The sequence below is a fragment of the Taudactylus pleione genome, unplaced genomic scaffold (assembly GCF_031769625.1).
Source record: "Taudactylus pleione unplaced genomic scaffold, aTauple2 ptg000218l, whole genome shotgun sequence".
NCBI lineage: Eukaryota > Metazoa > Chordata > Amphibia > Anura > Myobatrachidae > Taudactylus > Taudactylus pleione.
In genome coordinates, this window is record NW_028284620.1 from 343,470 (window position 1) to 357,023 (window position 13,554).

General features: G+C 39.8%; 1 protein-coding gene across 1 annotated transcript in view; it reads right to left on the bottom strand.

The window, feature by feature from the left end:
* Positions 1-1,633: 1,633 nt before the first annotated feature.
* The window catches only part of KDR (kinase insert domain receptor), a 32,847-nt gene continuing 20,926 nt past the window's right edge, over positions 1,634-13,554 (bottom strand). Inside the window, exons 20-30 of the mRNA XM_088478785.1 lie at positions 12,767-12,855; positions 9,718-9,871; positions 8,589-8,683; positions 8,290-8,412; positions 8,076-8,187; positions 7,090-7,189; positions 6,884-6,989; positions 6,642-6,787; positions 4,070-4,163; positions 3,902-3,987; positions 1,634-2,973 (exon numbers count right to left, since the gene is read on the bottom strand). Of these exons, the coding sequence (XP_088334911.1) occupies positions 2,760-2,973; positions 3,902-3,987; positions 4,070-4,163; positions 6,642-6,787; positions 6,884-6,989; positions 7,090-7,189; positions 8,076-8,187; positions 8,290-8,412; positions 8,589-8,683; positions 9,718-9,871; positions 12,767-12,855 (1,319 nt within the window). The 3' untranslated portion in view covers positions 1,634-2,759. The remainder of the gene's footprint in view (positions 2,974-3,901; positions 3,988-4,069; positions 4,164-6,641; positions 6,788-6,883; positions 6,990-7,089; positions 7,190-8,075; positions 8,188-8,289; positions 8,413-8,588; positions 8,684-9,717; positions 9,872-12,766; positions 12,856-13,554) is intronic.

Genomic DNA, 13,554 nt, shown 5'->3' on the forward strand with positions numbered 1-13,554 from the left:
GTATCTTTCAGGCAGCTTTTGTCCAATTAGGTGTAGAAGAAAAGCATTTCAATGTCTGATTGGAAATTTATGCAATTTTGTAAACCAATCCTGTATTTGCTAATCGCTATAAATACCTGAGATTGACTTTGTCATTTATAAGGCAGAAATGAAGCTTTTAGACCCAAAGGCATGGGGATTCAAGATCAATAGAACTGAGAACATTATTTGCAAAAATATTTTAATTACTATGTGAATTCAAACTAAGTATACATCTTGGAATACTCATATTATACAGAGATGTGTAAAAATCTTTTAACAATAGAAAATAAACTGTTTCTTATACAATTAGCCTAAACTTACTAAGTATCTTTCATGCATATTGTGAAATACTATAAAATACAGAATTTTCTGCATATATGACATCACCTCTCATTTCCTAAAACATGTCAATTCTCATCACATTCATAAACTTATGTTACTCTTTAAATTATTTTGAAACCTAAAATATCTACTAATAATATTTACAGCTATATATGTAAGAATTTCCATGACCTGACAAAATCTGGGATGCTTGACATCCAAGTTATACTTGCTGTACAGTACAGCTTAAATTCTAAGCAATTTCAGACTTAGGGTCTCACTGGCAGGGTCCTCGGAAAGACTTTAAGGACAAGACAACTGCTGAGCACAGGGCCGCCGTTAGCTCTTTTGGGCCCCAGTAATTTGGGGGAGGGGGGAAAGGCTAAGCATGTGGGGGAGTTGCTATGCCGCATTGTAAATTCCTGGCTGTCGCTAAAGAGGCCTGCCACACCATTCTGAGGGCGTGGCTGCACCTCTGTGGCAGCCCAGTGTACTTTTTGACCCCTGCTCTGCGCTGCATAGGAAAAAAGTCTTCCCCCGGCTATCGCAACGCACATACCTTCTGTTCTAGTAATCTCTTGAAACTTTTACATACATATCTGCTAATTGAATTAGTAGCCACCTTAAATAAAGTAACTTACTAGGTTTAGAGATCCTCAAAATACCGTCAATAAAAATAGTGGTTTTAGCTATTAAATACTGCTAAGAAATGTTCTAATGTATATAAAAATAACAAATTGTAGACCATATATTTATAAATATTATATATTACATTTATTTATGTTGCATTGGGCCATAAATAAGTAGAACCATTTTTTTTCTTTTTCCTAGAACTATATATAACATAAAACTGTAAAAACTCTCTTAAATGATTCTATTTTTGAGTACATTTGCTCCCAGCCATTGATATAAATATAACATGTCCTAAACAATGTAGGAAATAAAGAGATGTTGTGTGAGGTGGTGATTATGTATATGTGTTTTTAAATAGTAACTAGGAATATAAGGCACACACCTAAGGGCACTTATAGGGTCTCAGCATCTCATCTATACAAACCCCACCTGCTCTGTCCTTAGATTTATATCCAATTAATAATTTCTATAAAGGAACTCACTAGAAGAAATGACCTGGATGGAAATGACTCAGGGGACTATTTACTAAGCAGTGTTAGAAGACATCGTGAAAAGTGATAAGGTACCAGCCAATCAGTTCCTAACTGCCATCTCACAGGCTGTGTTTGAAAAATGACAGTTGGGAGCTGATTGGCTGGTACCTTATCACTTTTCACTCTGTCTCCTAAGACTGCTTAGTACATAGACCCCTCAGAGTGTTACAAATAAATCCATCACATTTGTACTGTACCTACAGGCACCTATACTGTAAATCCAGGAAACCGCTATCTCTTATAGTATACACAAACTTGCATAAAATACCATTAGGTGTTTCAGAAACAACACAGCCCTAACATAATAGCATATATATGGCGCAATATTCATTCTCCAAAGTTACTTCACTTGTTTGATGTTATATTCATTCTGGTCATTTCCCAAGAGTACTGTGACTTGTACAGTATCTTTTCCACCATTATCTGAATATATAACATAGATGTCTGGGTGTGGTGTTGATGCAATAAATAAGTGTACGTGTAAATAGCAGTAAGAAACCCATCTTACAGTGTGAGTCAGAAATGAGCACACGTACATTACATACATGTTACCATGTACAAAAAGCTTTGGTACATGTAATGGCAATGTGGCTTGGCAGATGCTGTTTGGCAGCATTATGCCCTGTCTACCAATATAAACCACAGCTTGCCTAACTTAAGAGGCACTGAGAAAGATTGTCCAATGACATAACTAGTAACATAGACCAGCAAAGAACTTTCTTTATATTTGTTCATTTTACACCCTCTCTATGCAGTTATCACAGGACCGCACGTACATTTGCCCATAGCAAGGTAGATGATCAGCATAAGAATGAAATGCAAGATAATGCATATAAAACTAATATATAGATTTCCAAGAAACACTGTGCCACAATTCATCATCTTCCCTGGTCTGCATAGATAGTACATCCAAGGTGTGTCCAGTGATCATGCTACCTTCAGCCATTGTATTTTTGGAATGAGGGTAAATTCCATGTTGGCTCTTCCAGTCTTCAGGAAACCTGATGCTAGCAGACACTCAGTGTCTAATTATAAAATAAGGCTCCCAAAAGTCCATACCCTATTTATATAGCAGTATAAAGATACACTGTTGTTAATCCATTTAAGGCACTACGTGTTGTAATGTAGAAACACACCCAAGTATCTCTCTGTCTGTGTATCGTCTTCTGCTGCAGAATGGATATCCACAGACTCAGCTTAGATTAGTGCATATGATGATGATGGAAACAGCATACTGCAAGTCCTGAGCATCTAAACATCGGTGCTCAACTGCACGACAGCCTGGTGAGGATGTTTTTCCAGGTAGCCAATCTCAGACGGGCTCTCTCTTTTAAGAAGCTGAGTTTTTTCATTTGTATCATTAGCAGTTTCTGTGTCATCTGAGTGGTACCCAGACTGGTAATCACTGGTTTGATTGGAAGATCCTGATGTGATGGACTCCTTGCTTTTGCCGGGCATCAGGAGGCTAAAATAAAGAAGAGAAGAAAATGCATTGGTCCAAAATGATGATGGTGTCCCATCTTATAACTACAGATCATTATTACTATAACTGGTTTTCGTTTTACCATTTTCTTATTCATTATATTTTTACTGGACAAAGCCTCTTTTAGCATTAGCAAGTGTGGAGGTCAACAATAGATAACGGCTTTAACTTGCCGAATGAGTGACAGGAGAAGCCGTTTGTGGGTGGTGACAAGGGTTGGTCTTTGAAAACGGGGGAGTGGAGGTGCGAACGCAGGCATGCCTGAGCGTCTCAACGCCGTTTCAGAGGCTTGAATAATTAAGACGCAGCATCATAGTACACGTCGCCTGGCTGGATTGTACACTGAAGTGCTCGCAGTGCTTGTGGTAGGGTATGGTCAACCAAAAGCACTGCGTTCGCTTCAGATGGTACCCGATGGTTACATACACATCCTGGAGATGACGTGTGCAAGTGGGCTACTTAAGACAGTCTGGTGGGCGTCTGCATACACACAGCAATTGCACGCCAAGACATAGTGGGCGAGTAATGCCTTGCCGTGCGATCGCCTGCCTTGCTGTTAGTTAGCCGGATTTGCATACACGTCGAGCGAGCGCACGCATCTAGTGAGCGGGTCTGAATCAAGCCCTTGGTTCGCAGACAGAATTTGGGTCCTGGCCCAAAAAAATATGAGTGTCTTATCTTCCACCCTTATATCCATTTGTACTACATTAGAACAGTCATGAGCACAATGACGGACATAAACAATGTAACAGAGTTATTGCCATTTTAAATCATGTATATTTAGCCAATGACACTGGCCACTTTAGGGTCATACAGATTGTTGGGTTATAAATCAGCAACAGTTGGAAGATGCGCTAATGTACTGTACTTATACTTGATTCATCTCTATGTCATTTTGAAATCCATCTACCTGAAGAACTGAACATCATTTGGTGAGTTCTCCAGTGTTCTCAGTTCTTCCGATGCCAGAATCATCCCACTGTCTGTCTGGTTGTCCTAAAATATGAACAACACTTTCAATACATTGGAGGTAATTAGTGAAATTTGTATTATGATAAACAGTTGAAAGTTTCCTTACATCGGGGGCTGCTTTTACTGTAGGCTCAATGGGAATATCCTCAAATGTCTTTACGCTGACAGGCCGGCTATTTCTCTTTGTGTTTTTAATGAAGCTAAAAGGCAATAGGTTTTAAAAAAACAATATTATATATTAAATATACTCATAAACCACAGTGTAAAAATCAGTGTAGAAGTAAAATAACATTCAATAACCTATATGTGTTAATTGTGTAGGAAGACATTAAAAGGAGGAGAAAAAAGTTTATTAGTGTGTTCTTTCTTCAAATGTAATGAAATAGTTTCCTCCTGCTTAATCCATCACGTGTATGCCCAACAAGCAATATGACAGGTAATAGCTAATCATTATGTTATATTGTCTGCATTGAGTTTCTCTAAGTTGGTATAAGGAGATGCTTTGTATTATAGTTGTACTGATTATGCTTACTATATAAAGCTTAAAAGGGGTTAAATTCACCAGGTAGTAAGAACTTGGCTGGAGAAGTCAGCGAGTGAATGGATGCGGTTAGCCAATCACATACTTTAATTTCCTTGTCATGTCAATCACTTGCATTCATTGCTATCCCCAAACTCCCTTAAAATGTTTCCAGATTGACAATTCTCAAAGCTCAATGATTGGTTGTTTCCAGCACTTTGGAAATTCAGCATCGTAAATGTTGAACCTCTCATCTGTTACCTAAACATTTATTTTAAATGTGTTCTTAATACTTAATATTCTTTCCCAAAATGTGTCTTATAAAAATATGGCAAATTCATGCAAAAATTATATAAACAGTTGAAACCTGATACAATCATCAAAATAAGGGTCGGATTCAATTAGCGGCGATAATATCAGCCAATTTTTGACGATTTTTTTGCTGATATCACACCCGCAATAATAGGATAGATTGAAACAGGCGAAAAGTTTTCTCCATCTCAGACCAGGAGTAAAAAAATGCAAAATCCCTATTTTTGCCTACATTTTTTCATAAATTGCATACTTTGGCAAAATAAATTTTTCAATGATTTTTTTTTTTCACCCAAAATTTGACGGTTCGTTTTTCACCAAAGTACGCAACTTACAAAAAAATTTTGGGGTAATTTATAATTTGGGGGGGTTTGCTGCTGGCTTGGGTCCCAGCGCCTGCTCAATGAATCTGACAGGCGTCGGGACCAGGGCCGGATTAAGGTCTGTGGGGGCCCCTGGGCAACAAGCTTGTGGGGGCCCCTATGAAACTGCCATATATATATATATATATATATATATAGTCCAAACCCCAAATGGATGGATATATATATTTATACACATACATACACACACACAGTGTATGTGTGTATATATATATATATATATATATATATACAAGCTATATATACTGTATATATGGATGTGTGTGTGTGTATATATATATATATATACACACTGTGTGTATGTATATATAAACAGTATATTTAAATTATAAGTATGTATACATATATACACTGTATGTGTATATATATATATATATATATATATATATATATATACACACATACACACACAGGATATATGCATTCACATTTATATAGCTATATATATTATATAGGTATACATAGTGTATGTATGTGTATGTATGTATATATATATATATATAAAAAAAAGTGAGCTACCTGCCTGTCAGCTCTGTAGCTCAGCTCACGATAACTGCACCGCTGAGTCTGAGCTGTGTCACGGGGGAAGGCTTAGAACAAAGGAGCCACTGGCACTGAAAATCTTCTCTATGTGCTGCAGCCTCGGCTTCTGACAGTCAAACTCTCGCGAGACTTGGCGTCATATCGCGAGACTTTGACTGTGGGAGCCGACGCTGCAGCAGCACATAGAGAAGATTTTCAGTGGCTGGCTCTGACTATTGAAGCTCCTCGGTGGCCGCTGTTTAGGGAACAGCTGAGCCGCCGGAGAGGATCAGAGCGGAGACAGCTACATGCTGTTCTCCAATACTATATTTGTAACAGTGGCATGTCTGGGGACAGTGTGGGGGCCCCTATGTGCGGGGGCCCCTGGATGACCGCCCCTAATGCCCCACCTATAATCCGGCCATGGTCGGGACCTGCAAATGCACGAGCGGTGGTGGCACCGTGCATGCGCACACCTAACCACCTAACACCGAAAGGCAGAGCAGCGGCTCACTGCTGATCGCAGCCCGGACTGGCAGTCCCAGGGGGAGGAGACACCTCCCCTGGCAGCATGTCTTCAGAGTGACTGGCAGGTGGCGCTTCCAATAGGAAGCCACCTTACGTCACAATGAAGCCAGTGCAGTCACGGACTGCCACTGGGGGTGTCCAAAGGGTTTTGAAAGAAATCCCCACATTTTTACGCAAAAATAGGGATTTTGCATTTTTCTTCTCCTGGTCTGAGATGGAGAAAACTTTTTGCCTGTTTTTTTTTGGCGAAAATGTACCGATTTCGCTTCCGCTGGCGAAATCGTCTGTTTTCACCGCGAATTGAATACGGCCCTAAGTCTAAATAGTCTATATCTGTATGGTATTCCATTCTGGCATGAAACTACATGTGGTGTAAGGGTTGTAGAAGGTATAGACTATATATAGGTCAGTACCGTATTCCAGCTGCGTTATCATAATGGAATTTAGCATCACATATTTCCTCTCCTTCTGTACAGGAAACAGGTGAGGTCGGCATAGACAGTGCTGAATCCTCTTCGATGTTCACAGACACTGTTAGCGGAATATAGTCTTTTCCATCCTACAAAATAAAACAGAACCTTGCAAATACAGCACTATAACACTGGCAAATAGGAAATGCTTTCTTCACTCCTATAGCAATAGATGCATTACTTACCATTTGTACATTAGCTAGCAATACATTTCCCAGATGCTCCACTAGCTCGGAAAAGGTGGGTCTTTGTTTCGGATCTCCGTGCCAGCAGTCTAGCATTGTCTGATATCTGGTATGACAAAGCCATGTCCGTAAGTGGCACATTCTATGCCAGGTACACTCCAGCCCATTATGAATCAGACTTCCCCAGCACTATGTTGCATACTTACATTTCAACTGTTGCATAATCCGGAGCTCTCATACGAGTTCCCTCTTTTAGTCGTCTGCAGAAGTCTTCATCAATCTGTACTCCAGGATATGGGGACCCTCCTATAAGAAAGGTAGTAATGATATGTAACCATTGTCTCTCATTGGGGGAGATGTATCATGCCTTGGAGAGAGATAAAGTACCAGCCAATCAGCTCCCAACTGTCACCTCACAGGCTGTGTTTGAAAAATGACAGTTGAGAGCTAATTGGCTGGCACCTTATCACAGACTAATCACTTTTCACTGCTTAGTACATAGACCCCAAAGGCTTAACTGTACTCTGTGCAACTGTTTTGGTGTACAGTGCTATAAAAATATAGCTCTCTCTAATTGACAGCTTAGTGGTTTATTATGGCTACAGGTGGACTTGGCAGGCATTCCGCGTAACAAGACTGTGAACATTGGTCAAGCAACTGTGTCAGATTGATGTAAATAAAGTTGTCCCTTTTGAATTGGAGCAGATCTCAGTATGTGTGCCTTTGGGCGGAAATGTAATAGATCTGCATCACCAACATCGGCAGATCCAACATAATATTGTCGTCGGGTCCAGTAATTTACATTTATTTAGGTTTGCAATTTAAATCACGTAATTCTAATTAATAAAAATAATGGGTTGTGGGCCACCATCGTGATCTACAAAAAAATAGAAATATTCTACCACAATATCCCCGCCACATGATAATGTCTGATATATTCAGTTTTATATTAATAATAGTTTGCTATTTATGTAGTATTTATAATAATTAGCCAGGAACAAAGCTGTATAACATTGAAATAGTCATGTGAGCAGTTTATGATAAATAATTAAATAGAATGTTGTTATTTTTTTTTTATTTAAGGACACTAGTCTACCAATCTTTTAAATTCATCAATGTCCAATTAGCCCATTAGAATTTCCTGTACATTTATTTTCCCCATGAAAAGAGGAAATCTAGAGATGTGACTCACCTAACGAGAATATTTCCCAGAGCAGGATCCCAAATGACCACACATCACTTTGTGTGGTGTATACTCTGTCAAAAATAGTCTCTGGCGCCATCCATTTAAGAGGAAGCCGAGCCTTGAGGAAAAAGAGTGGATTGATGAAAAACAAAATGAAAACAAAAAGATTCCCAACACATTTAGTAACTTTAATCATGAAGAGTCACAGCTCTACACTTACATCTCCTTTCCGGACATAATCTGGATCTTTGTAGACGTCTCGGGCCAAACCAAAGTCGCAGATTTTGACCACATTGCTTTCGCCCAGTAATATATTACGAGCTGCCAGGTCCCGGTGGATGCACTGGAAATAACGAGAGGCAGTAATGTTAAACTGGCTGCTGTCTTACATGTATTATTTTTCTAATATTTAATAACAGGAAAATAGCAAGATGTTACATTATTTTACTTGCAGTGTTAGTAAGAACAGTGGATAGTCACTATAATATATGTTATGTTAAATCATGCTGATCCCCGTACTTTGCGTGAGGACATGTACTCCATGCCTCGGGCCACTTGGAAGCTATAGGAGATGAGGTCCTCCATACTCAGTTGGTTCTTGTACACCTCGTCAGCTACGGGGAAAAAAAGATCACATCGTATTAGAAACCAAAGGTTCTGCCCACTGTTCTATTGTGTGTGTATATACTGCAGTCTATCCTACTTCCCAAGACACATTTTCCAAAGCAGTACATTACACTTTGGGGTCCAACTCATCCTTTCTCCAACTAAAAAAAACATATACTGTACAGAAGATGGATGCATGTACAGTAAATCTGGTACATGACTAAGCCGATGTCATGTTGTCTTCAATAATATGACATATACAAATTGTACGTTGCATAATGAGAAACACTGAACAGAAAAATACCGTTCTTTGTAACAGGGCCACTAACATAATTTTAGTGTTTACTGGCCCCCATGTACTAATACGCAAGTTACCGTGGAGAAGAAGTCGCTCCTGCTTCGCCTGATGTCGTTGCAAAACAGGAGGAGGCTACCGCAATTTTTTACTAAATATAGCCCCACCAAGGAGAGTGAACGAAACTCACCCCCTCGGCGATGTCGGCAAAGTCACATAGCGCGCCTCGAAGCATTGTGTGCTTGCGCAATACTGGTGCTGTGCTGATTTATGGGAATTTTTTTTTGTATCAACTTTATTTATCATTGAACAAAGCTACACCAAAAATGTTCAGATTGCCTCTGTTCAGTTGCAGGCAGATAACGGGACCATCTAGCAGCAAAATCAGCGCTGGAGAAGACACCCAACAGTAATTGTCTTGTGAACTTAGTAACACTTGGGTCACTTATCACCGCCATATTCTAAAATGCCACTATTCTAAAATGCAGCTAGCGCTTGTGGGCAAAAGACAGAGAAATCCCTTTGGTACATATCGAGGAGCGAAATATACAGGAATATTCTCTGTCTTTTTTGTTTTGCCCCCTTATCTCCCCTTAGTACATAGAGCCCTTAATATTGAAAATTTTTATTTTTTACATTGGTTTCATGTTACACTGAGAAGTCAAATAGCAAAAAACACTGATGGAGTATAAATATGGCATATAATAATAATACTATAAGTAATATTTGGAGATACAACAGTCTTACCTTCTTCCTCTTCAACATCACTGAGCGACTTCTCTTCAGCAAACCCAGAACTTGCGGAACTCTGACTGCTGGCAATGCTGTCTAACCGTCGCTTCAGGTCCCTGGGTGCTTCAACGTAATGCTGTTTGCCCTGTCTGTACCGCACAGACTTAGTCTGCAAGAGAAAAAAAAATACTATAAAAAAATACTACAGGGATGTAACTGTGTTTTGTGGCTCTAGAGCTGTTGCTTCACATTAATTCCCAGTGTTATCTGCCAGCCTATAGCTGAAGATTTATAAGCTGGGTCAGCCAGGATGTAATACTTTTGATCATGGCACTAAAAAGACAAGTGGCGTGATAATATTTGATTAGCTCAAATTTACCATCCAGGTGCAGGTGCGACAGGTTCACATATTTAGAAGTGCACAAATACCAATGAAGCAAAAATATTCAAACACACTAAAGTGACACGTGTAATAAAGACAGTGCTTGTGTCCCTCCCATGATTAGTTCAAGGTAGATAGGGGTAACAGTAATAACTGCCACTTGCAAGCATTGTCACATTCCCAGCGAGTCTCCCCTATGTTTTAAAAAGACAATCATTTAAAAGGCAAAACCAACCTGGTTTTCCTTTTTAATTATTTCCCCTTTAAAACATTGGACAGGCTCATCTGAAAGTCTCCAATGCCTGCAAGTTGCACAGCATGGTGGCATAGTGATTAGCATTACCGCCTCACAGCACTGAGATCATGAGTTAAATTCCTGACTAATACACTATATGTGTGGAGTTTGTGTGTTCTCCCCATGTTTGCATGTGTTTCCTCCAATTTCTGCTGTTTCTTCAATCCATAAACCTACTATTAAATTAATAGTATGTGAATACAGTATGTGATAGTGATATGACTGCTACAGTATGTGATAGTGATGTGACTCCTGCAGTATGTGATAATGATGTGCCTACTATAGTATGTAACAATGTGTGACTGCTGCAGTGTGTGCTAGTGATGTGACTGCTACAGTACAGTAAATGCTAGTGATATGACTGCTACAGTATGTGCTAGTGATGTGACTGCTACAGTACAGGTTGAGTCTCCCATATCCAAATACTCCGAAATACGGAATATTCCGAAATACGGAATATTTTTAGCATGACTGAGATAGTGAAATCTTTGATTATTGATGGTGCAATGTACACAAACTTTGTTTAAGGCACAAAATTATTAAAAATTAAGTATAAAATGACCTATAGGCTGTATGTGTAAGGTGTATATGACACATAAATGAATTTCATGTATGTACACAAACTTTGTTTGAGCCACAAAATTATTGAAATATTGTATAAAATTACCTTCAGGATGTATGTATAAGGTGTATATAAATCATAAATGCATTGTGTGTGTATATTTGGGTCCTATACCTAAGACATTTCAATATGGTATGCAATTATTCCAAAATACGGAATATTCCGATATCCAAAATACTCCTGGTCCCAAGCATTTTGTATATGGGAGACTCAACTTGTATATGTGCTAGTGATGTGACGCCTGCAGTATATGATAGTGATATGACTGCTGCAGTATATGATAGTGATATGACTGCTGCAGTATATGATAGTAATGTGACTGCTACAGTATGTGCTAGTGATGTGACTGCTACAGTATGTGCTAGTGATGTGACTGCTACAGTATGTGCTAGTGATGTGACTGCTGCAGTATGTGCTAGTGATGTCACTACTACAGTACAGTATGTGCTAATGATGTGACTGCTGCAGTATGTGCTAGTGATGTCACTACTACAGTACAGTATGTGCTAGTGATGTGACTGCTGCAGTATATGCTAGTGATGTCACTACTACAGTACAGAATGTGCTAGTGATGTGACTGCTGCAGTATGTGCTAGTGATGTCACTACTACAGTACAGAATGTGCTAGTGATGTGACTCCTGCAGTATATGATAGTGATGTGACTGCTGCAGTATGTGACTGCTGCAGTATGTGCTTGTGATGTGACTCCTGCAGTATATGATAGTGAGTGACTGCTACAGTATGTGATAGTGATGTGACTGCTACAGTATGTGCTAGTGATGTGACTCCTGCAGTATATGATAGTGTGTGACTCCTGCAGTATGTGACTGCTGCTATATGTCATAGTGTGTGACTGCTACAGTATATGATAGTGATGTGACTGCTGCAGTATGTGCTAGTGATGTCACTACTACAGTACAGTATGTGCTAGTGATGTCACTACTACAATACAGAATGTGCTAGTGATGTGACTCCTGCAGTATATGATAGTGATGTGACTGCTGCAGTATGTGATAGGGATGTGACTGCTACAGTATGTGCTTTTGATGTGACTCCTGCAGTATATGATAGTGATGTGACTGCTGCAGTATGTGCTAGTGATGTGACTGCTACAGTATGTGCTAGTGATGTGACTCCTGCAGTATATGATAGTGTGTGACTCCTGCTATATGTCATAGTGTGTGACTGCTACAGTATATGATAGTGATATGACCGCTACAGTATGTGTTAGTGATGTGACTGCTGCAGTATGTGCTAGTGATGTGACTGCTACAGTATATGATAGTGATATGACCGCTACAGTATGTGATAGTGATGTGACTGCTGCTGTATGTGTTAGTGATGTGACTGCTACAGTATGTTCTAGTGATATGACCGCTACAGTATGTGATAGTGATGTGACCGCTGCTGTATGTGTTAGTGATGTGACTGCTACAGTATGTGCTAGTGATGTGACTGCTACAGTATGTGCTAGTGATGTGACTGCTGCAGTATGTGCTAGTGATGTGACTGCTACAGTATGTGCTAGTGATGTGACTGCTACAGTATGTGCTAGTGATGTGACTGCTGTAGTGTGTGACTTTGTGTTTCTTGTCTGTGAGATCAGACAGAGGAGACAGGAAGGAGGCAAGGTAGCACCCAGCCTACGACAATGCTTTACAATGTGTTTGCATATCTAAAAAATTTAAACAGTTCTTGTGAGTAACAAAGCCAGCCATACCACAGTACAATGACTTGTGCGTATTTTCATGGACATATAGATACCTTGTACAGGACAAATTCATTCCTTTTGCCTCTTAAATATGCAGACAGATTTCCAAACTTGCAGTATTCAACAATCACCATCAGTGGACCTATAACAAACAAGTTAAAATAATAATCCAACACCTGAAAATATTGTTTATTATTTATTTGAAGCTGTACCAGGACAAGTAAAGTCACTTGGAAAACTTTTCATGATGGGAAATTCATATTACAGAAAGCTTAATGAGTGTGTGGCATTATATCTGTTAGATCACAGAAAGAATAGCACTTGGGGGCAACAGCCCCATAGGGCGGAATTCAATTCTTTCCAGCCCCTATCGCGCCCGACGGAGCTATTCTATTCTTGCTCCTGTCGGGCGCGATCAGCTACCAAGCGCTACATTTCAGCTCGCAGCCCGTGGGGGATGAGAGCTGAAATGTGCGAAAAGTGACATGTTTGGGCGCCCAAACATCACTTTTCGCGATCGCGCCCAGCACTTTGGTCGGGTTTAGCTGCTTTACGCGGCTAAACCTGACCTCTATGGGCGCGATCAGCGTGAAAAGCTGGCACAATTGCATAGCGGCCCGCGATCTCCTGTCACTTTAGACGGGAGATGCGGGCCGCGAAATCAATTGAATTCCGCCCATAGTGTAATAGGTTAGTACATGACTGAATAGTGACATCTTGTCACCAGCTTTATAAGCCAGCTATATGTGGGGGCTGCCTGGTCTGCATGAACACTCTTATATCACAGTATGATTTGGCTATTTTTTACAGATGAACATGATGAAACCTAATTTGGGGACCA